General features: G+C 47.0%; 1 protein-coding gene across 11 annotated transcripts in view; it reads left to right on the forward strand.

Annotated features, from left to right (window-relative positions):
• PTPRT (protein tyrosine phosphatase receptor type T) overlaps nt 1–20584 on the forward strand; it is a 1089879-nt gene that overhangs the window by 800860 nt on the left and 268435 nt on the right. For all 11 annotated transcript variants that reach the window (XM_036826097.1, XM_036826100.1, XM_036826103.1 and 8 more), the window contains exons 10-11: nt 12232–12433; nt 13773–13875. In XM_036826097.1, the coding sequence (XP_036681992.1) occupies nt 12232–12433; nt 13773–13875 (305 nt within the window). The remainder of the gene's footprint in view (nt 1–12231; nt 12434–13772; nt 13876–20584) is intronic.

Below are 20584 nucleotides of genomic sequence, written 5' to 3' on the forward strand. Positions count from 1 at the left end.
CTTCTTTCTTTCTTTCTTTCTTTCTTTCTTTCTTTCTTTCTTTCTTTCCTTTCTTTCTTTTCTTTCTTTCTTTCTTTCTTTCTTTCTTTCTTTCTTTCTTTCTTTCTTTCTTTCTTTCTTTCTTTCTTTCTTTCTTTCTTTCTTTCTTTTTTAAACATCTTTATTGGAGTATAATTGCTTTACAATGGTGTGTTAGTTTCTGCTTTATAACAAAGTGAATCAGTTATACATATACATATGTTCCCATATCTCTTCCCTCTTGCGTCTCCCTCCCTCCCACCCTCCCTATCCCACCCCTCTAGGTGGTCACAAAGCACCAAGCTGATCTCCCTGTGCTATGCGGCTGCTTCCCACTAGCTATCTATTTTACATTTGGTAGTGTATATATGTCCATGCCACTCTCTCATCCTGTCACATCTTACCCCTCCCCCTCCCCATATCCTCAAGTCCCATTCTCTAGGAGGTCTGTGTCTTTTATTTCTTCTTGCCACTAGGTTCCTTCATGACCTTTTTTTTTTTTTTTCCTTAGATTCCATATATATGTGTTAGCATACTGTATTTGTTTTTCTCTTTCTGACTTACTTCACTCTGTATAACAGACTCTAACTCCATCCACCTCACTACAAATAACTCAATTTCATTTCTTTTTATGGCTGAGTAATATTCCATTGTATATATGTGCCACATCTTCTTTATCCATTCATCAATGATGGACACTTAGGTTGCTTCCATGTCCTGGCTATTGTAAATAGAGCTTGCAATGAACATTTTGGTACATGACTCTTTTTGAATTATGGTTTTCTCAGGGTATATGCCCAGTAGTGGGATTGCTGGGTCGTATGGTAGTTCTATTTTAGTTTTTTAAGGAACCTCCATACTGTTCTCCATAGTGGCTGTATCAATTTACATTCCCACCAACAGTGCAAGAGTGTTCCCTTTCCTCCACACCCTCTCCAGCATTTATTGTTTCTAGATTTTTTGATGATGGCCATTCTGACCGGTGTGAGATGATATCTCATTGTAGTTTTGATTTGCATTTCTCTAATGATTAATGATGTTGAGCATTCTTTCATGTGTCTGTTGGCAATCTGTATATCTTCTTTGGAGAAATGTCTATTTAGGTCTTCTGCCCATTTTTGGATTGGGTTGTTTGTTTTTTTGTTACTTATTTATTTTTGGCTGCATTGGGTCTTCATTGCTGCCCGTGGGCTTTCTCTAGTTGCAGCGAGCAGGGGCAACTCGTGGCTGCAGTGCGCGGGCTTCTTGTTGCGGTGGCTGCCCTTCTTGCAGAGCACGGGCTCTATGTGCGAGGGCTTCAGTAGTTGTGGCACACGGGCTCAGTAGTTGTGGCTCACAGGCTCAGTAGTTGTGGCACACAGGCTTAGTTGCTCCGCGGCATGTGGGATCTTCCCGGACCAGGGCTCGAACCCGTGTCCCCTGCATTGGCAGGCGGATTCTTAACCACTGCACCACCAGGGAAGCCCTGCATTGCCTTTTATGATCCAGTCTCAGAAGCCACACAGCACCATTTCCTCCACACTCTGTTGGTCAAAGCGGTCACAAGTTCTCCGAGGCTCAAGAGGGAGACATAAGTTCTACCCCTTGGTGGGAGGGCTGTCCAGGATGTGCGGCCATTTTTAAAAAGCACCAAAAATGGGAAAGCACTGAAGGGCCTTTCTACTTATACAGATGTGGAAACTCAGACCCAAGAGGACAAGAGCTTCAGCAACTTAGGCCTTGTTAATTATTAAATACATAATTTAATTGAGTCATGGACCCAGCTGCAGGGATGCTTGGTAAGTCCCTCTGTGGGGAGGCAGGCCCAGAGCCTTAGAGCCTGACGGTTGCCGATACCCACAGCCAATGGTCCCCCTGGCAACTGGTCACATACATGCACAGAGGGCCAAGGGCAAAGTGGCAGCTCTGGGTGGAAAATGCTGGACTTTGGCATCAGAATGACTTCATTTCAAACCCAGCTGTACCACATTCTGAGTTTATTACATTTTCATTATTAATCCTCATTTTTTTGCAAACCTCATTGACTTCTACTCTGTGCCAAGCTGGGTGTTGGCAGTTATAGCAATGAATAAATAGCATCCAGGCCTTGCCCTCATTGAAAGATTTCCCCAGGCTGTCTCTGCCAGAAAGGCCACTGGTGGGGCTGGAGGGTTCCAGGGAGCAGGGTCAAGGGATTATTCAACTTCTCTCTCATCTCCATGCCCAAAGCCAACCGGAGAGGAATTGGTCACGCAACTTAGCAACTTAACCAGGTTAAACTCAGCAGCACAGCAGTCAGCTGAGTGTGAAGTTGGAAGGCAAGCAGCTTACACTTAGAAACCTGAGAAATATTGCAATGCAGAGTAAAAGCAATTGGGAATATCACTAGACAGACTTATTAAGCAAAAGGACTTCTATGAAAATAATAAAATCGTAGCACCCAGGACACCCCAGCACGAGATTAAAAGCTGAAAGGAGGTTTGAGCTTCACATTATTAAGCTGCGTTATGACAGCTTAGGAAGAAAAAGCTTAGAGCCATCAGAGTTGATGGTGGCCCCGTTACGGGAATCTGACAGCATCTTTGAAATTCAGAGCAGTTTGAAAGAGTGAAACTGTCAGAATATCCCTCCCCTGTTGGGGAGAGAAGGGGAGAGGAGGAGACGAAGAAGTAGCCCAGTGGTGAGGCTTGGAGGGGCTGAGATGCTAGTAGGGGGATCGTGTATTGACAGAAAGACACCACCTGAAGTCTGCCTGGGATCTGAGGAGCAGGGTGGTGATTTAGGAAAGAGAGTGGGGCGTGCATGGTAAGCACTCAATACGTGTTAATTCTTGTTATTATCACCTACTGGCCAACCTTTCAGTTTCGGTTGCTGGGTAGTGAATACTAATGACCCTGGACCAGCTGTATTCGGAGCTTGCTTTCTCCTAGTGTTTGATCCCAGAGCCACCAGGAAACCATCTGAAAGCAGAGAACAGGATATTGATTAGAAATCAGCAAAAGCCAGGTTGGGCAAACATCTTTCATCCCTGGCGACCAAGGGAGTCCACACAAGACTAGAACAAGCTCCCTGCAGGGCAACAGCAGGACTTTTGTGCCCAGCAAATTGCAGGCATCATTCCCTGTGCTGGCAGCGCCTGGATAGGAGCATAGCCCAGGCAGACCCTGGCCCACCCAGCCCAGCCCACAGTCTGGGCCTCTGACTTTGGAGCTCAGCCTCAGGAACCAGAGCAGCCTGGTAGGGCCTACCCAGAGATTTGTGCCCCATCCGATAGTTAGTAGAGCGCTTTGGCTGGTGAGGTTACAAAATATATCCTAGTAACGCAATTCTTGGTATGTGGTGGATCGAGGTTTCAATAAGGTTCTGCAAGGCTAACATCCAATGGTCTCCCCTCCCCGACTCTTCTCATTCCGAATGTCAAGCAACGTCAGAAGGATCAGGCTGGTGGACATTCACAGATCTTCCCCAGTAGTTCCCTGAAAAGACTCATCCCCCTTCGGGCCCGGTGCCACGTGTGGGCTCTACCTCATTCCTACATCTCTAGGGACCTTACCCTTCCCCAGCCAGAACTCAACAGCTCTCAGATTCACCCCCTTCTCTCCATCCCCTCAGCTTCCTGTCCGAACCAGGCCTTCTTTGTCACCTGTCCTCTGGATGAGAGCCAGGCCCTGACTGTTCCTCCAGTCAGTTCAGAACCCCGTACCCTCGCCAGCGAAGGTGCCTCTGCAAATTCAACATGCATGAGCATCACCTAGAGAGCTTGTTAAAATGCAGATTCCTGGGGTTGGGCAGATTCCTGGGGTTTTGTCTATAGACCACAATTTTAGTAGCACTATTCTTAAATACAGGTATGATGCTGTATCCCTCCCATTTAATGACTCTATACTGCCCTCAAGATAAAATCCAAGCACTTGAACATTCACATAAAGACTTCCATGACCTGACCTCAATGCAGGACTGTCGCAAACTGTCGCATGGGTTGTACACTATACCACCAAGGGGATGAAACCCACTAAGCTACCTCCTGTATCTGTCAGGAGGACTATGGCTAGGCATTAAGAAAGGCATATTTTTTCCTTCTCACAACGGTACTTTCAGCTCACTGAAGTACAGGGGGCTGGGATTGGGGGGTGGGGGGCAGCCTCTGCCTAGAGAAATGCCTTTTGCTTATTCGCACAAAAGCACTCATAGGTCAGTAGCCATCCTGCCCAAGGGCATCTCTCTGGCCTCCTCTTCCTTCACTCTCCGACTCCCATCACTTCCCCCCATCCCCTCTCCCACCCCCTTCATCTGGCTAACACCTTCACACTCTATGGTGAAGACTTCTGGACCCCAGAAGCCTTCTCTATTAGATGCTCCCAAGAACCATTTTCCCTTCCTTCAAAGCAGTAATCTACACGTGCCTTTATGACCCATTCCTATGGTCATGCCCATCTCCTGCACTGGACTGTAGGTTTCTGAAGGCTCTCCAGTTCTTAGCACAGGGTCAAGTCCACAGCTCACTGAATATTTGTTGTAGATTCTATTCTGCAGCCACAGAGACCTCACAGGTACCAAAACCCAGCATGCCACATTTTGTTGTGGTTTCTTAAACATTTTATTTTGAAATAATTCTAAATTTACCCCCAAAAAAGTTGCAAAAATAGTACAGGGAGTTCCGTACCCTTCACACAACTTCCCCGAATGTTAACATCTTCCCTAGCCGTGGTATGTTTATCAAAACTGAGACTTCGCAGGGGCGTCCCTGGTGGCGCAGTGGTTAGGAATCCGCCTGCCAATGCAGAGGACATGGGTTCAAGCCCTGGTCCGGGAGGATCCCACGTGCTGTGGAGCAACTAAGCCCGTGCGCCACAACTACTGAGCCTGTGCTCTAGAGCCCGCGAGCCACAACTACTGAGCCTGCATGCCACAACTACTGAAGCCCACGTGCCTAGAGCCCCTGCTCCGCAACAAGGAGAAGCCACCACAATGAAAAGTCCGCACACTGCAACGAAGAGTAGCCCCCGCTCGCCGCAACTAGAGAAAGCCCTCGCTCAGCAATGAAGACCCAATGCAGCCAAAAATAAATTAATTAATTAAAAACAAAACAGAAACTGAGACTTCACATCTGTCCATTACTATTGACTGAACTCCAGACTTTTTTTTTTTTTTTTCCCCAGATTTCCCAAGTTTTTCCCTAGGTGTTTTTTTCTCCTTCTAGGTTCCCACATACCATTTAGGTGTCGTGCCTCCTTATTTTCCTCGAATCTATGACAGTTTCTCGGGCTTTTCTTGTCTTTATGACTCTGACGTTTTTTAAGAGTGATGTCCATTACTCAGTCTGGGCTAGTCTGATATTGTCTCGTGAATGGACGGAGGTGCTGGGGAAGAAGACCACAGATGGTATGTGTGCTTCCCATCACATACCAGGGAGCCCTTGATCTCAACGTGACTTATCATTGGCAACCTTGACCTTGATCCCTTGGTTAAGCCCTTGTCTGCCGGATCTCTTCGCTTTAAAGCTACATTTTTCCCTTTTCCATCGTAAGTCACTAGCTCCAGCCCACACTCAGGGAGAGAGAAATTAGGCTCCACCTTCTGGGAGGAGGGTTATCAAAGAACTTATTACATTTGGGGAGAGATAAGGTTATGCAGGTATTCCATTTCTCCTTCATTTCACCCACCAACTTTAGCATTCATTAGTGAATCCTGCCTTCAGCAACTATGCCAATGGTGAGTTTCCAGTTCCTTCCAGCATGCTGTTCTAGGATACTTTTCCTTGGCATGTGCCATATTTCATAGTTCTTCTGCTTAATCGCCTTCATACTTTAGGGCTCAGATCCAGCATTCTCAGCTCTGGCTGCCCAATCAAATCTCCTGGAGAACTTTAAAAATGTATTGATGTCCAGGTCTTTGTAGCCAAAACGTTCGATTCAGTTAGTGCGGAGTGGGTGCAGGCATTGGTACTTTTTAAAAGGTCTTCAGGGCATATGCTTTGGAGTCCAGGCTGAGGACCACCAGCCTAACCCAGTGCTCTTGCAGCTTCTCTGGGATGCTGTCCTCACTCTCTCTGGCAGAAGCAGTTGCTCCCAGATCTGTGTTCCCAAAGGCTTTGGTTACCTGCAGTATCTACCAATGCCTCTGTTGGTCCCCAAAGTCAGGAACTGGGTCTTCTTCACCAGTGTTTCTCTGAAACTCAGAACAGAGTCCAGCACAGAATTGGTTCTTGGTGAACATCTGTTGATGGAGAGAATGAGTCAGTCACAACGGAAACAAAAGCAGTAGTTGTCTGTGCACAGAAGTTGCAAGTCCCTGCATTCTCTCACTGGCTCAACAGTGTTAGAAACCCAGGAGCAGCAATATGTGTGTTGGTCATAATCATTTTTCTGCTGTTATTCTAGTCCTCAGCTCTCTAGGAAATACAAGGGCCCCGTGGCCAAGAAGTCACTGGCTTGTACATTGCAGCCATCTGTGCATTCACACTGTTCTTCAGAAGGAAACATGTTCACATTTTATCTTTAAATTGTCAGCGAACCAAAGCGTCAACACTACACTTCTAACAAGAGGAGATTACCTTGAACTGGTCTCCTTTTATACATTTGCCTTGGAAGTCAAAAAGATGGAAAAGACCATGCCTGTAAACACTTTTACAATAGGTAAAAAAAGAGAGACAAAAGATTTTAACTAGTTGTTCTGAGTTTAAAAAAAATTAACCTTTATGAACTGACCAAGTCAATCTATTTTACCTGTAGCCTTGTTAAAACTCTGCTATCTTGAGACTTCCAGAAAATGGACGGGAAACCATTTGGAGAAAGTCAGGAGCAGACGGAATGGATAACATAGGGTACTGAACCCTCCCTCCCCCAAAAGGTTTAGGATGAAGACACCACATGTATAGTAGCAAGAGGAGAGGGTGCTAAGCTATAGAGGGTGCTTCTGGAGCTTCAAGCTGTAGGCGGGCAGGTCTTAACCCAGTTTATGCCATCAACACTGACAATTGATGCCATTGTGGGTTTCCTCAATATGGGGTCATCTGTTAGGGCATGAGCTCTTTGAATAGCAATCAGGTCCTTCCAGGGCATCCCTATGTTTCCGAATAGACTTATCCAGGTTCTTGCTGCATCGTGGTACCCACTGTGGTGAAACCGAGGCATCAGAGAACACTTCACGAATGGTGGGTCACCATCTGTCCTTCCAGCAAGCTGCCTGGTCGCACACAGAGCTGTCCTCACCCTGGCTCGCACTTTGTCCATGTCACCTCTCTTGGCCTCAGTTTCCTCAGCTGAGGAATGGGAATAGCCATAAAGAATCCACACCATTTTTTTTTTTTAAGGATTAAATGAGATGATTTTTATGTGAGTCCCTCTTCACAGTGCCTGGCACAGAGTAAGTGCTCCAAAATGGTGTTTTTTTTCGTGACTGCATCTTCTGACAACCTGCTTCTGAGTCCTGGCCACTTCCCTCAGCTCTACTTTATCTCATATCTTCCCTTAACCACCATCCACCATCTCATCCTCAGGCCCAGAAACTTGTCACCTGCTCTCTTTGAACATGGAACCTCTGTGGTCTAACCCTGTACCTGGCCCAGTGCCTGGAGCAGAGCCTGGCTCAATCTAAGCACGTTCAATACGCAAGCAAGCCCTTCCTGATGGGCTCCTTGAGGGAAATTGTTTTCTGTTCTCCCCGCCTGTCTTGCCCCCTCCTCGTCAGCCCACGGTGGAAGGGCTGCCTGTTCTTCCCAAGATGTTCCCTGGTCCATGGCAGCTGGAGCCTTGATGCACAGGCTAAAGTCACTCATGGACTCCCCCCTGGGGCCTTACTTCTGAACAAAGGGGCTGCCTTCCAGGAGTAAAGAAGCTGCAGGTCATTCTGCAATATAAATCAAAACAGAAACTGGAATTAAAAGGAGCATTTTACCCTTCAAGAGCCCAAGACTCTGGGAGGTTAAGCAAATTGCTCAAGCCACATAACCTGGTTTGATCATTCATTCATTTATCCAAGGGGAAAAATGCGGAGCAAAACCCACATAAGATCTTTGCTCTCTTAGAGCTTAAAGTCTAGTCCAGGGCTCAGCAGACTCTTTCTATACAGGGCCAGAGAGTAAATATGTTAGACTCCGTGGGCTGTGGAGTTACAGCTCCCTAATTCTGCCTTTTAGCGTGTCAGCAGCTGTCACAGGCAGTACAGAAATAATGGTGTGTCTGTGTTCTGGTCAGATTTTAGTTATGAAAACAGACGATGAGCCAGATCTGGCTTTCAGGCTTTACTTTTTCGGCTCCTGGGCTGATGGAAAAGGGGCTCATCAATGAAATAATTTCATGGTTCAGTATAAAAGTAGTGGTTCACAGGAGAGCCATGTGACTCTGGGAACATAAAATGGGAGGACCTGGAAGTCAGGGAAGGTGCTCATGAAAAGTGTCATTTTACTTGAGATCTGGGGATGAGGAGTCATTAACAAGGTGAAGGGAAGGAAAAAAGTGTCTGAGCTGGCAGAATAGCTGGTGCAAAAGCTCTGTGGCAAAAGGGACCATGGATCTTTTCAGACACTGAAATAAGGCCTGGAATGCAAGATAGAAGGGCAGGAGGGGACTTCCCTGGTGGTCCAGTGGATAAGCCTCCACGCTACCAATGCAGGGGGCCTGGGTTCCATCCCTGGTCAGGGAACTAGATTCCGCATGCATACTGCAACTAAGAGTCTGCATGCCACAATTAAGACCTGGCGCAGCCAAAATAAGTAAATAATAAATAATTTTTTTAAAAAGATAGAAGGGCAGGAGAGGCCAGCTCATGCAGTGAGGTGATGGAGAACCACAGGGTAAGAATGTGGTCCTAATCCCGAAAGCTATGGGAAACCATTGCTCTTTTGATTCTGAGGGGTGATTGGATTCTTGTTATGAAGTGCTCACTCTGGCTTGTGGCTGGGGACCCCACTGAGAGCGACCAGGAGAGACTGGGGTGGCCCTGAGCACTTCATTGCAGCCAGAGCCCCATCCCTGGAGCCCAGGGCTGATATGCAGCTCAGCACTCTTTCCCCTACTACCTCCTTATTTTATGTTTGCTATTCTAACAAATCTTCCTCTCTCTCCACTTCCAAATGAAGAGTCACATTGCAGGATGCTTTTACGGTCCCAGCTCCATCCCATTCAATTTTTCTCACCTTCCTTCTTTCCCTCCCCAGCCCGATCCCGCACTAACTTCGTAAAACTTGCAGGTTAAATTTTTCAAAGACTGTTTCTGACAGAGCAGTGGGAATTAGATTTGGTGAAGCCCTTCATAAAAAATTGAAGACACGCTATATTAACATACATTGATTTATTCATAGTGTTTCATTACAAGTAAGTGAGGATCCTGTAATAGCAGGAAAGGTTAGGAGAGCAGGGGAGCACAGTATATTATATTGACAGCTAGGTGGAAATTGAGTCGCTTTTGGATTGAATTTGGAGCACAGAAAAGGAATTGGCTAGTAAATAAGGCATGAATTTTACCACCCATTGTCTGTATATCAATGTAGTTGCCATCAGCCCAGGCAGGGGACGGGGGCAGAATTTCAAAAGGATGCTCCAGCACGTCTTCTCCCCTGGTGGCCTGGGTTAGCAGACACAGGCAGAGCTCTCCGAACATCTGCCTTCTTCTGCCGCTGGGGAGAACTGGAATCCAGCTGCACACAGCTCTCCTGTTTGCTCACCACTATCTAGTCAATGCTGGACTTTTCTTGGTTCTCCCAAGCCTTTCCCCACCCGAGGTCTTTGCCTGGTTAGTTCCCTCTGCCTAGAATCTAGAGTGCTCCTTCCTCTGCTCTGACTCTGTATCACCCCCAGGTATTAGTTCAGTTCTCCCCTGAGATACCTCCCTGAGCACTTCGTCTTAGTTTGGCATTTCTCAGAAGCAGAGCCTGAGACAAGGATTTGAGCACGAGCAGATTATTAAGTGTGGGAAATACTAGGGAGTGGGGAAGGGAAAGAAGGTAGCCAACGATGGGTGTGTTTTCCAGTCAACTACCTATGGAGGCACGTGGAGTGGCATCCCTCGGGGAAATCCCAGGGATGCTGCAGGGGTATCACAAGAGGAGCCGTGGAATGTATTTATCAACTCGCATTAATCCAGTCTCCAGGGATGTGAATTAACCAGCACTTCCTGTGAGTACCCAGGGAAAAAGCCCTCAAACAAAGAGAGGCAGATGTTTGCAGTGCTTGCCTTTGAGAAGGGCTGGAGTAGGCGGGGTGACCAGAGGGAACACTGTGACCAGGCCCCCCCCCCAGGGATCTGCTAGATGGGTGCCCCTGCCAGCTCTGCTAGCACAATGGCCAATTCCTTCAGTTCTGTGCATTTCTCCTCCCGGGCTCACTGTGCTTCAGACAAAGTCTGGCCTCTGTCCTCGACATGTGACATCAATTGCTACACTGCACTGCTCCTGCTTCTTAGGGGAGAGAGAAGTTACTGCTTTCTCCAGAACATTTGGTGCCCTAGCCAGGAACAGCCAACTGCTTATTTTTGATGTAAAGTTGGTATATTACCTTTTCTGCCTGGATTTGGCCTTCCTGACAAGCATGGGACATTCCTGACAAAAGACAAAGTGATGTGAAGTGGCTGTGTAGTTGACTTACCTCGTTCTGGAACAGAAGACCTTGAGGACAGGGCCTAGCTTGTGTTCATTGCATTCATTTGCTAGGGCATGGGAGCACACAGTGCAGGTCCTGGAATAGTACAGGAGTATGCGGGGAATGGTTGTGGAGGAGCAAATGAGTGAATGAATGAATGAATCCCAACAGATCTGGGTTGAGTCTTGGGTCAGTGATAGGACACCGAATAACCTTGACAATGCCTGATCTATGGCTGCATGTGACAGCCGCATGAATCTCACACAGGACGTTGAGAGAAAGAAGCCGACACTAAAGAGTACACTCTGTATGATTCCACTTATATAAAGTTCAAAGCCAGGCAGAGCTAGTCTATGCTGTTAGAAATCAGGGTAGAGGGTATCCATGCTGGGGGGAGGAGGGAAAGGATTGGAAGGGGACGTAAGGGGAAAATCTCGGGTCTGGTAATGTTGTGTCTCTTGATTGGGTATGGTTAGATGGTCCTTTCCAGTTAGTAAAAGTTCACTGAGCTGTATAATTTTCTGTATATGTATTATACTCTAATAAAACACTTTTAATAGAACAAACTAGATAAACAAAAAAACCCTGAGTTTGCCTCTTTAACAACTGTGTAATTTAGAAATGTGGTTCTCAGAGTGTGATCCTTGGGGGCCAGTGCCAGGGATGCCAGCTGTTTTGTTACATTCACAGCAGGATAAGTGCAGAAGTTGAGAGTGAGCATCTAGAAACTTCTTAGGGCCTTGACATTGCTGTGACACCCATATGTGTGGTCAGTGGACACGTCTCCTTGCGCATCATGTAGAACAGTGTGGTTATTGCCAGACTCACATGATGAGTCACGTGTGATGTGGTCTTTGGATCATTATGGGTCTGCGGTGGACTGGGAAACAGAACTGGGTCTTCACCACAGATATTTCGAAAAGCGCTGGTTTAATACAGATTGTTGCCGGTTGAGCCTCAGTTTCTCCAACATTAAAATGAGAATAAATATTCTGACGTCCGCAAGGTTTTAGGGAAGACAAACTAGATAATGCACAAGAAAGCACCAGAGAGCACCACGTGGAGTAGGGGGATGCATGAGCTGCATTTTTAACTAGGCTTCCAGATAATTCTTATCAGGATGCTACACTTGGGCACTGCTCTGTGGCCACATTGTCCAATGTGATGGCCAGTAGCCACACGGGGTCCCTGCGCTTTTGAAATGTGGCTAGTCCAAATGGAGATGCACCATATGGTAAAGTAGATACTTGATTTCTAAGACCTAATATGAATAAAAGAATATAAGATATTTCATTAATTTTTTTATGTTGATTGCAGGTTGAAATGATAACATTTTACATCTACTGGGTTTAACAAAATGTATTACTAAAATTAATTTTACTTTATGTTCTTACTTTTTTTTCCTTTAATGTGACTGTTAGAAAATTGAAAATTACGTATGTGGCTTAAATTTTATTTCTATTGGATAGCAATGCTCCAGAGTATCAGCCATGGAGTATTGGGAGGCTGGGATCATGTGTAAGGTAGATGCGAACGGCAGAAGTGCTGACCAAGCTCACACGCCTTGTGCTTTCCTCCCCTGATGTTCCTCCATATGGACTCCGCCCAGCTTCCTGGGTGAGGCACTGATATGTTTGTTTGCTGGCTCCTTGTACAGATCAACTACAAGGCCGTGGGCTCATTGGACCCGAGCGCCGACCTCTCCAGCCAGAGGGGCAAAGTGTTCAAGCTTCGGAATGAAACCCACCACCTCTTTGTGGGTCTGTACCCCGGGACCACCTACTCCTTCACCATCAAGGCCAGCACAGCAAAGGGCTTTGGGCCCCCTGTTACCACCAGGATCGCCACCAAAATTTCAGGTATCTGTCCTAGAAAGGGGGAAGGAAGAAAGGTGGTGGTGGTGGTTTTTTTCCAGTCCTAATATTCCTGGGAGTGAAAAAGGGCAGAGCCAACCGTCACCGTGTGACTTTGGAGCAACAAGGACAATGCAGTCCCTCGTGTGTCACTGCTGTAATCTCATGAAGAAAACCTAATCCATGAACTTCCTAAACTAAAGTATAAAAAAATACATCAATTAGACTAGACCAGAGGGAATGCTGAGTGATTCACCAAATAATTTATCTAGCACACAGTTGCCTTAAATAGTACATTTTCCCCTTACAAATTGGTCTGTAAAAATGTGATTGATTTTCAGGAGTATTCCTTTTGGCAGTGCAGGGCACAGCACAGGTTCTCATGAAACGTCTGATGAGTGAATGAACAAACAAATGAGTGAATGACTGTTACAGAGCCATAGCAGTCCAGGATGTCACCTGCCATCACCAGTAGACTGCCCTCCCCCACCAGACAGAATCAAAGCAGAATTATCTCAGACCTCTTTTTTACAATTTACATTTTTTCAGAATACGCATGCAGTTCTGGTCTGCATCCATATTTTACTTAGATACAGACCCACCGTGTTTTTTGTAGCTTAATGTTTCCACTTATCCTTAAACCATAAGCATCTTCCATGTTGCTACATTGCTTTCATTATAATGTTCTGTCAAGTGGATGGACGTAATTTAATTAAAGATTCCCCTGTGGTTGGATATATTTGGCGCTTCCATGTTTTTATAAAATAACGCTTCAATAAACATGTTACAGAATAAAGTTTAATTTCTTGGCTTGGATTATGACTTTAGGATTAAGTTCCAGAAATTGAAATACTGAATTAAAACCGATGTGGGTTTAATAGCTCTTAATACAAATGGCTAAATTACCTTCCCAAGGGATTAGATTTAGTTACACTTCTATCAGAAGGGAGGGTCTAAGGAAGAAAAAGAAAGATAAGAGGAACTAGTTCATCACTGCTGTAATTTGCATTTGCATTTTAAATATGGTTAGGGTTGACTCTGCATTCACATCTTTAAGTACTTATATTTCCTGCATTTATCTGTTTATTTCGTATGGAACTTCTTGATTCATGAGGGTTACCAGCCACGTCATTGCTACCCTTCTCCAGACTCTTCTGTACCTTGAAGGAGCCTACGGGCAGGTTGGAAGTCAGGGCCTCCTTTGCTGAAAGCCTGGGATGCCATGTGACTCTCATCCTACCCTTCCCCAAACACCTCCCTTCTAGGCATCCTGAGTGTCTTGAGGGAGGTGATGAGAGGGGTTTGGGACCTTCGCTGATCTCCCTTCTCTCTGTTCTCTGTCCAGCTCCATCGATGCCTGAATATGACACAGACACCCCACTGAATGAAACAGACACGACCATCACAGTGATGCTGAAGCCCGCTCAGTCTCGGGGAGCCCCTGTCAGGTGAGGAGGGTTCTTAACCTGGCGTTTGCCATTTTCCTTCTCTGCACCGTGCACGCCTCCAGCTGAATGATGTCACTGGCAATGCCCATGGGCAAGACTGGCCAGGAGCAAGGCTTCCTGGAGGAAAAGGGTCCGCAGCCCCAAGCCCCGTTCAGAGGGGCTACTGAGCCAGGAGCCCTGTCTCCCTACCGTGGGCCACTGGGACTGGTTTAGCGGGAATGTGCTGATGGGGACCTGAGGAGGGCTGGGAGAGAACTTTCTGGAACACACCTATGGTAAATGTATTTAGCCCGGTTGGAGGCCCAGAAACACAGTATCCTGGCAAGATCACCGTTACGTGTCCAACTGCCATTAACAGACAGGCAGACAGATTCACTGAATGCTAAAAACAACCTGCTCAGAGATTACGAATGGGACATGACCTCAGGGTTGGTCCAGTTTATGGCCTTGGTGTTCCACAGGGGACTGGAATTCAGAGTCATACTGCTGACTTTAACGAGAGGCTGCTGGAGTCCAGGAGTGTACCTACAGCCCAGGCAGTGAAAGCATCTCAGTAGCTAAGCTGATCCCATGGATGTCCATGGGCTCACGGCTGTCAGGAAGGTGGTCAACTCTTTTAAATAAGCTACACTCTGTACAAGGGCAGCAGCTCCAATGTTGACTGCTGGCTTTTGCTCAGAGCTCAAGGGACTATAGACCCTGAAAGCCAAGCAAGAGTGTTGGGTAGTACAGCTTTCAAATTAGCTCAGTTCAGTTCAACGAGCATGCATGGAGTATTTTATATGCCAGGAATGGAGCAGCGTACAGGGGATGAAAACGATTCACTTATTCATTCGTTCGATAAACGTTTCTTGAGCACTCACTCCGTGTCAGGCACTGTTTAAGTGCTTGGGACAGGCTAGTGAACTAGCTGTGTATAACTCATGCTCTAAAGAAAGTCAAACTCTAGTTGGGGAGACAGAAATGTGAAAACATAACTGCACTACAGTGCCTGCTTGTGGAGATGCACATAGGCCATTACAAGAGCTCACAGGAGAGAAGTCCCAGAGGAGGTGACACTGAGCTATATCTTAAATGTTGTCTAAGATTTCACCAGAGTGGTAACAGGGTCCAGCATGAACGAAGGCATGGAGGAAAGAGGAAGCTTGCCATCGTGGGGAGCAACCAGGAATCGTTAAATTTGCCTTAGCATAAAGGTCAAGGCAGGAGTGGTGGGGTGGGAACAGGGGCCATGTTTGAGAAGCTCAGCCTTGTTTGAGGGGCCCTGGGGAGCCACTGAATAGCCACATGCAGTGTCTCTTTTATGATACTGTCGGCTGGGAGACCGGCCGGGAAGGAGGCTATTGAGATGGTCTAGTTACCTGTTTGCCAACCTGGGTCCAACTCTACCCAGGAATTACAGGCACTGGAGCAGATAGAATCAGCTGCCAGTTTGGAAGTTCCCATCTATTCTATAGACTTTGGAAAGTGTTCTATCCTAAGTAAGGTGGGTCTTCAGGCCTTCAAACAGGTGTGGATAGAGGTTGTGGGCACCTGAACTAAGAATGTTTGCCTTATATTCCACACATAGGTCGTTCCAGGACTGTCCTACCTGTGATGAGCCAGAGCGATGGTGGCTCTGACATCACACAGGGAGTTGTTGAGTTACCGTGTTTCTTCCTGTTACTCTTATGCCACATTGTCATTTACTTCCCTCTGTACACTGAGATACATTTTCCTCCTTTTCAGATGAAGACACTGAGGCTCAGAAAGGCGCAAGGGCACACAGACAGGGAGTAGGAAGGCTGAGCTTGAACGCAGGTCCTTCAAGTGTCCAATCACGCATTCCATCTTGGCCACCCACGTCTCACCTCCCCTTCGCAGCTCTTACCTCTGTCATACAGCAGCATTGGGCATGTTTCAGAGTCTCAGAAAGCTTCCCAGATGGCAAGAGTCTGGCCCAGAAAAGAGAAGCCCAGTATTGTACAAGTTAGCAGCTGACCCAGGGTCAGAGGCCAGATCTGCCCTAAAACCCAGGACCTTTCTATGGTAGACCCAAGTGTCACCTTTCATTGCTACAAGCCTACAAAACTGTCAGCAAAAGAACCTGGTCAGCTGGCACCCCACTGTGTGGCTTCTTGGTGGCTGTGGGTTCAGCCCAGCTTCCCACAGTCTTCTGGCTGCTGTGTGGGGCAATGAAAAGGATATGAGTTCGGTGGCAGTGAACCTGGGTTCAAATGCTGATCTAATGCTGCTGTGTGACCTTGGGCAAGATACTTAATCTCTCTGAACCTCAGTTTTCCTTATCTGGAAAGAATAGACTGGAGATATTTCACCAAAGCTTAATGAGACGTATATGTGAGCCAAAGCAGCGCAGACTGTCAGAGAGTTAATTCCTTTGTTAGCTTTGCTTCTTCTCTGTGGAACTTAGGAAGTTCTGTTCAAAATGGTTTTTGCAAATCCACCCCACTATAGGGTCACAGTGTTGCCTGCTTCCTTCCTGTTCAAATTTCCAAAGCTGTTCAAGACCCTGATTTCAGGGTGGGGAAGGAGGTGCTTTGCTTTTTCCTTAAGAGCCCCTAACTTCTTTCTGGCAGAGATTCAGAAAAATGTCTTTTCTAATTGTCCTGAGAAATAAGTAATCTGTGTCCTTCCTAGTGATAGGAATAAAGTTAATTTTTGTACAGAGGATCAGGGACCCATCCTCAGGATGAATCAGATTATATGTCTGTGAACCTCTGAAAACTCCTCAAAGTCAGCTGAACACAGATGGGAGTAATTATCACCATGTTTTATTGGGCAACTCCTATGATCCAAGAATTTAATCTCTACTAACCTATGAGTAGTACTATTATCTCCCTGTTTGAAATGAGGAAACTAAAGTTCAGGGTCACAGAGCCTGTAAGTGATGAAGTCAGGACTCGTACCCAGGCCTGCCTGACTCCAGAGACCAGCAAATTGGTCTTCTGCGCATCCCAAACCAATGTTCTTGGGAAAGCTTTTCTAGCCTCCACAGAGAGAAGCCCCTTACACTTTCCATCTGAGCTAACAGACTTAGTTTGCACATCTGTTTAATGAGCTCGTGCATCCTAAGACCACAGTAAATTAGTAGGTGGGAATGGAAATGCCCCAGTAGCGATGAGAAATGACAGTTGGCAGGGAGCGAAAAACAGGGCAACTCTACAAAACCGACACAGGGACTCAAGAAACAAGGAGGTCCACATGCTGTAGCCCCTGCTGCCCCTCACAGCCACGGGTATTCATTTGTTGTTCCTGGTTCACCCTAAAAAATGTACCATTAGGTCCCACGTCTTCAAGTTAAAAGAGCCAGCTAGCTTCCATTTGATGAGCACGCACCGGCCGAGTGCCTGTCACTGTATGTAAACTATTTGCATCCTCACAGCATTGCCATAATAGCCTCCCCATTGTGCAGATATGGAAACTGAGATACATGGAAGCTAAGTGCATTGACCCAAGCCAAAAAAAAAGCAAGTGGTGCAGGCAGAACTTAAACCCCGTTCAGCCACCCCTAAGCCAACACTCACATCTCTCTAGCCACGCCACCTCCCTAGGAGAAAGTCATACGTGATGTATTTTGGTGACATTTCCATCGGAAGAAAATTAAAAATAAATGTCACTGCTCAAAGGGGCAATGCCTGGTGTCTGGAAAAGTCTGGCTGCTTTTCTTCTCAAGGCTCTAGATCACTGAGGGTGGGTAGACACTCAGTTTCTGGAGTTATTTTCAGACTGTTGCTTGGGCATTTGCCAAGAAGGGAAGAGACTAATCAGTGCCAGCCAACAAGGCTTCCGGGACAACCGCAGTGACAGCAGTGGAATATCACAGTAGACTTCAGTTACTTTAACCCTTTGTCACCTTGAACTCTGGGCACTGGAGTGCCCCGTGGGAGGCAGCTGACCATTAAGTCATTCAACAAATATTTATTGAGCAGGAACGGAGGTAAGCAATGGGGATATAGCAGGAAGCAAGGGAGACACACACCTGTCCTCCTGAAGCTTATCATCCAGTAAGTGTACATGTGAACGGGGCAGGGAGGGGACCATTAAGCCATTAAGGAAACAGAATGATGAAAGCGGCAAAACAAGATAACATGAAGCCAGTAGAGACGGTGCCTGTATTGACTGAGAGGAGGAGTAGATGGGCACAACCCAGGCAAGCGGACCAGTGCGGAGTCCTGCAGGCAGGGGAAGCACGAGCCTTGAGAAAACAGCAAACGCACTCTGTGACCCCAGGACACTAAGAGCTCTCTAGATGCACTGGGTCAAGGATGCCCAGAATCGTGTTTTATACTTGATAGTTCCTTTAATTCCATTGTAGCGTCTGATCGTCACTTACCCAGTGGGTAAGCTGCACAGGAAATACCCTCTCCATTTTAGAGGAGAAGCGGAAATCTAAGATGTTAAGTGATTGGCCCAAGGTCACGGAGCTCATTACACGTAGAGCCAGTCCACGGACCTAGCTTCCTGCCTCTGAGTTCACTGTTCTGAGTTCCTCGTGCCTGGGATGTCAGATGATGACTGGGTGACCTTCTGGTGGGATGATGTGGAGTGAACCTCTTCCACCTGGGGAATGAGGGGCAGACAAGACAGTTCTGGTTGTGTGAGCGCAGCCAGTAACTTGTGAAGTCCAGCTAACTCTCTCTGGGTGGAGAGTCTTCCTCTTCTCCAGCAGACTCACACCTGAGCCCCAGCCTCCAGGCCACGCCCACACAGGCTGTTCTTCCTCCTCCTGCCAGTAATGCTCTGACCCTGGTTGAGCCAAACTCCAGCCCCTGCTGTACTGCTTGCTGCCGCTCTGAAGCCCTGTGGCTCTGACTCTGACTGGTTGGTAGGACTGAGCATGCAGGGAGGCGGGGAGGCGGGGAGGGAAGATTGCCGTGCGGGGCTCCTGCACCCTCATCGCTCCAGCCAAACCACCTTGGCAGTGTGGCCTCTTTTTCTAATACTCCGCAATGGAGATTTATTGCTTTTGCATTGCTTTCCCCAAGGCCTTCAAAGATTTATTGATTTTTAAGTGACAGAATCGCAGAATTGCTTGAAAGATCAATCAAATAGTGACTAGAATCTAATATTCAGCTCGACACACGCCAAGCCTTCTTCCCCCACACCGCACCTGTCATGCTGATGTAACTGTAGTAACCTTCATCAGAAAGTAACTCGGCCGTGAATTAATCACCCATAATGCAGTGCCTGAAGGGAAGCCCAGGACAGAGCCCCAGATTCTGTAGCAGACCCTCCTCTGGATCCCCAGCAGGCTTCCTTGGAGATGCCTTCCCCACCCCAGCCCCTGCTCTCTCCTTCCCATCCTGTCAGTCCCTGGGAGCTCTGGGATTAGCTCTTTCCTCTCCCTCTGCCACTCTCCACCCTGCTCTCCTGACCTGCCAGGGCGGCTTTCTGGTCGACCTGTCATAAGTTCCTCTTTCTTCAATCCCTCCCCCACCCAGCTGCTGGAGGACTGGTCTTTTGGAAGCACAGATTGGATCAAGTTAACTTCCCTGCTTAAAATTCTTAAATGGGTCACTGGCTTCCTACCGCATTATGTTCAAGCTTCTTAGCATGGAATTCAAGGCCCATCTGAATCTGGTTCTAACCTTCGTTTCTGATTCCATTTCCTTTTACTCTGTCCCTTTAGCAGGTTTTACTCAACAGCGCCATGTACGCTTCCTTCATCATTCTTTCATGAGCTTCTAATTGTGTTATACATTTGTTTGTATGTTTTCTTTGGTTTCGTTTCTTGCATGCCCCTCACTAGACTGTGAGCTCCGGGCAACCTGGAAGTTTGACACTAATGGATTCCTTTCCCTGGGACAGGGTCTGACTTTTGCAGGTAGTCCAAAAAACAAACAAACAAACAAACAAAACAGAAAAAAACAACAGCTAAGTAAGTAAGGAATTCAGCCAATCTGGTGGTACTTGGAAGATACAGGGTACTGGGACAGTAGAGACGCACTTTACAGGCCCTGCCTTTACCTGCCTCCTTTTCTCTGAGAGCTCAGTCCAATAGAAATGCCTGCGTTGATGGAAATGTCCTATATCGGCTGTCTGATAGAGTCATCACTAACTACACGTGGCTATTAAGCACTTGAAATAGGACTAGTGCGACGGAGGAGCTGATCTTTAAAATTTTTATTTTCATTAATTTAAATATAAAGAGTCACACATGCTAGTGGCTACCGTTTGGATGTGCAGGTCTATAGGTAAGATAAACAGAAAAAGAAACAATGCGGATGAGCTTATGTACTTGGTTGGAGGTTCGTATGAGAGTTCAGTGTGGAGGCATCCATCGTTAGCCTGGTGGGCTGAGGGGCCAGGAGGCCTTCCTGGAGGCAGTATTGCCTGAGACCTGCCAGAGGAGGGGGAGCTTGGCCCAGGAGGAAGCGACATGTGCAGGAGCTGAGGTAGAGGAGCTGCATGTTGTGTTCGGGGAACAGTGGGCCGGGGCACAGAGATGAGGAGAGAGGCAAAGAAGCGAGCAGAAGCTAGGTAAAGGTCTTCACTTGGGATTTGGACTTTGTCCTGAAGGGCATGGGGAACATTGGCAGGCAGACGCCCAACTTTTTGTTCTCCTCTAAGCAGTCAAGCCCTTGTCTGTGCCATTCTCTCTGCCAAGCACGGCATCCTCCATCTCCCCAGCATCCAGGTCAAATCTGCCGCATCCAGGACCACCTCCCATCCTGCAGCAGGATGCATCCGCTCTGCCTTGGGCTCCCAC

The sequence above is a fragment of the Balaenoptera musculus genome, chromosome 15, assembly GCF_009873245.2.
Source record: "Balaenoptera musculus isolate JJ_BM4_2016_0621 chromosome 15, mBalMus1.pri.v3, whole genome shotgun sequence".
NCBI lineage: Eukaryota > Metazoa > Chordata > Mammalia > Artiodactyla > Balaenopteridae > Balaenoptera > Balaenoptera musculus.